Here is a 1,597-nt window from a genome sequence, read left to right on the forward strand (position 1 = left end):
CTCGCCGTCGTCCGTCTTGCTCCGCTTCAGCTCCGGCTGCTCCGCCTGGTCACCATTCTGGCGCTTCGTGGGCAGGGACGCGGATGCCGACGCGTGGGTCGCCAGCATGTGCAGAGGGCTCGCTGAGGCTGAAAGGAGCAGCGCGTCAGAGCCCGGCCCCGCCCCGGCCCCAGCCCTGCCCAGGACCCAGCCCGGAGCCCCCTCCCCAGACACTGCCCCCCCATGCCAAGGACACCCCAGGGCAGACCCAAAGCAGGAGAAACCCTGCCTCCCGCTGGCCTGTGCCTGCCTATAGGCCTCCGCTGCAGCACGTGCACGTTTTCTAAGGAGCTCCACCTGTCCGTCAGCACTGTTGTCGGGCTCAGGAACAGTGTTGTCGCTGGGACATTCCACCAAGTCACCAAGGGCAGGCCTGTGCTGTGCCCAGAGGAGCAGCACAGGCTCACGAAGTCCACCTTCCCATCTGAGTTGGACTAGTGGTCTAACACACTGCCCCCAGGGCAGAAAAGGCACCCTGGACAGTCCCCTAACAGTCTGCAGGACAGAGTCCACTGGAGCCGTGACAGCTTCAGGGCAGATGCACACACCTGCTGTGGCACCTCTAGCCACAGGGTTCATCACATCAATTAACAGGTTCTCTAGTTTTGCACCCATCAGTTTGAAGACACCTTGTCCAACGCAGTGGCAAGCCTGGTGTTGACCTGGCCAATAGACTGTGGCTCACACCTGGCCAGAACTCAAGCTCTGAGGAACACAATAGCCATCTGCACCTAGGATGACGTGACACCAGCTCAGCAAAACCATCAACCAAAGTACAAAAAGGTAAAGGCATGCTAGCCAGTGATCTACCACATGCAAACGTGCACTCATGGACCCCTCACAACACAACCCAAGCAGCACTTTGAATACCGATTTTGGATAGCAAATAAATGCCAGCGTGTAGGTCTATCTTCAAAGATGGAACCAGCACCATGAACAATCCAGGCAGCCAGGAATAGGACATCGAGGGGCAGGGCGGGGGTGGCCTGGCCACAGACCTGCCTCTCCCGCCACCTGGTGGAGGTGCCCCTACCTGGGCAGCAGCCACAGACACCCAGGCTGACTGCCATGCTGGTCATGCAGGGCTCTCCTCCTGGGGCGTGGGCACAAGAGCTGGTGGGTCTCATAATGCAGCTTGGGTGTAGCACCAGCCCCAACCCACCACAAGGGGCAGGGGTGTGGGCAGAGGGAGCAGGACCACACCTTTCCCCTGGGGCTGAAAAGGGACAGGATGTTTCAGCTCAAGAAGAGACCACTGTGCCACAATAACTCCAGGACAAGGCTGGAGCCACCTGCAAGATCCCTGGGGCTTGCAGCAGGTTGACAGCCTTCTCCCACCCCTTTCCCCTCAGGCAGAGGCCAAAGGGCCAGGGTCCCAACAGACCTCTCCAGAGAGCTGGAAGGCTCAGGTCTGCACAGGCCTGGGAGCTGGGCCTGGGCTGCACTCTCCTCCAGCTCCAGGTGGACAGGCTGTGCGCCTGAACACAGGCCCTGGGTGTGCAGGCCTACACGGTGGGCTCCAAACTGCCAGGAGCAGCGCAGCGAGGTGGGGGTGGGT

The 1,597-nt window shown here is 60.7% G+C and overlaps 1 protein-coding gene across 1 annotated transcript in view; it reads right to left on the minus strand.

Moving 5' to 3' along the window:
- Foxk2 (forkhead box K2) overlaps positions 1-1,597 on the minus strand; it is a gene marked incomplete at its 3' end in the record, with an annotated part of 21,508 nt that continues 19,911 nt past the window's right edge. The window contains exon 10 of the mRNA XM_015504238.2: positions 1-128. Within this exon, the coding sequence (XP_015359724.2) occupies positions 1-128 (128 nt within the window). The remainder of the gene's footprint in view (positions 129-1,597) is intronic.

Source organism: Marmota marmota, unplaced genomic scaffold (assembly GCF_001458135.2).
Source record: "Marmota marmota marmota unplaced genomic scaffold, marMar, whole genome shotgun sequence".
NCBI classification, from domain to species: Eukaryota; Metazoa; Chordata; class Mammalia; order Rodentia; family Sciuridae; genus Marmota; species Marmota marmota.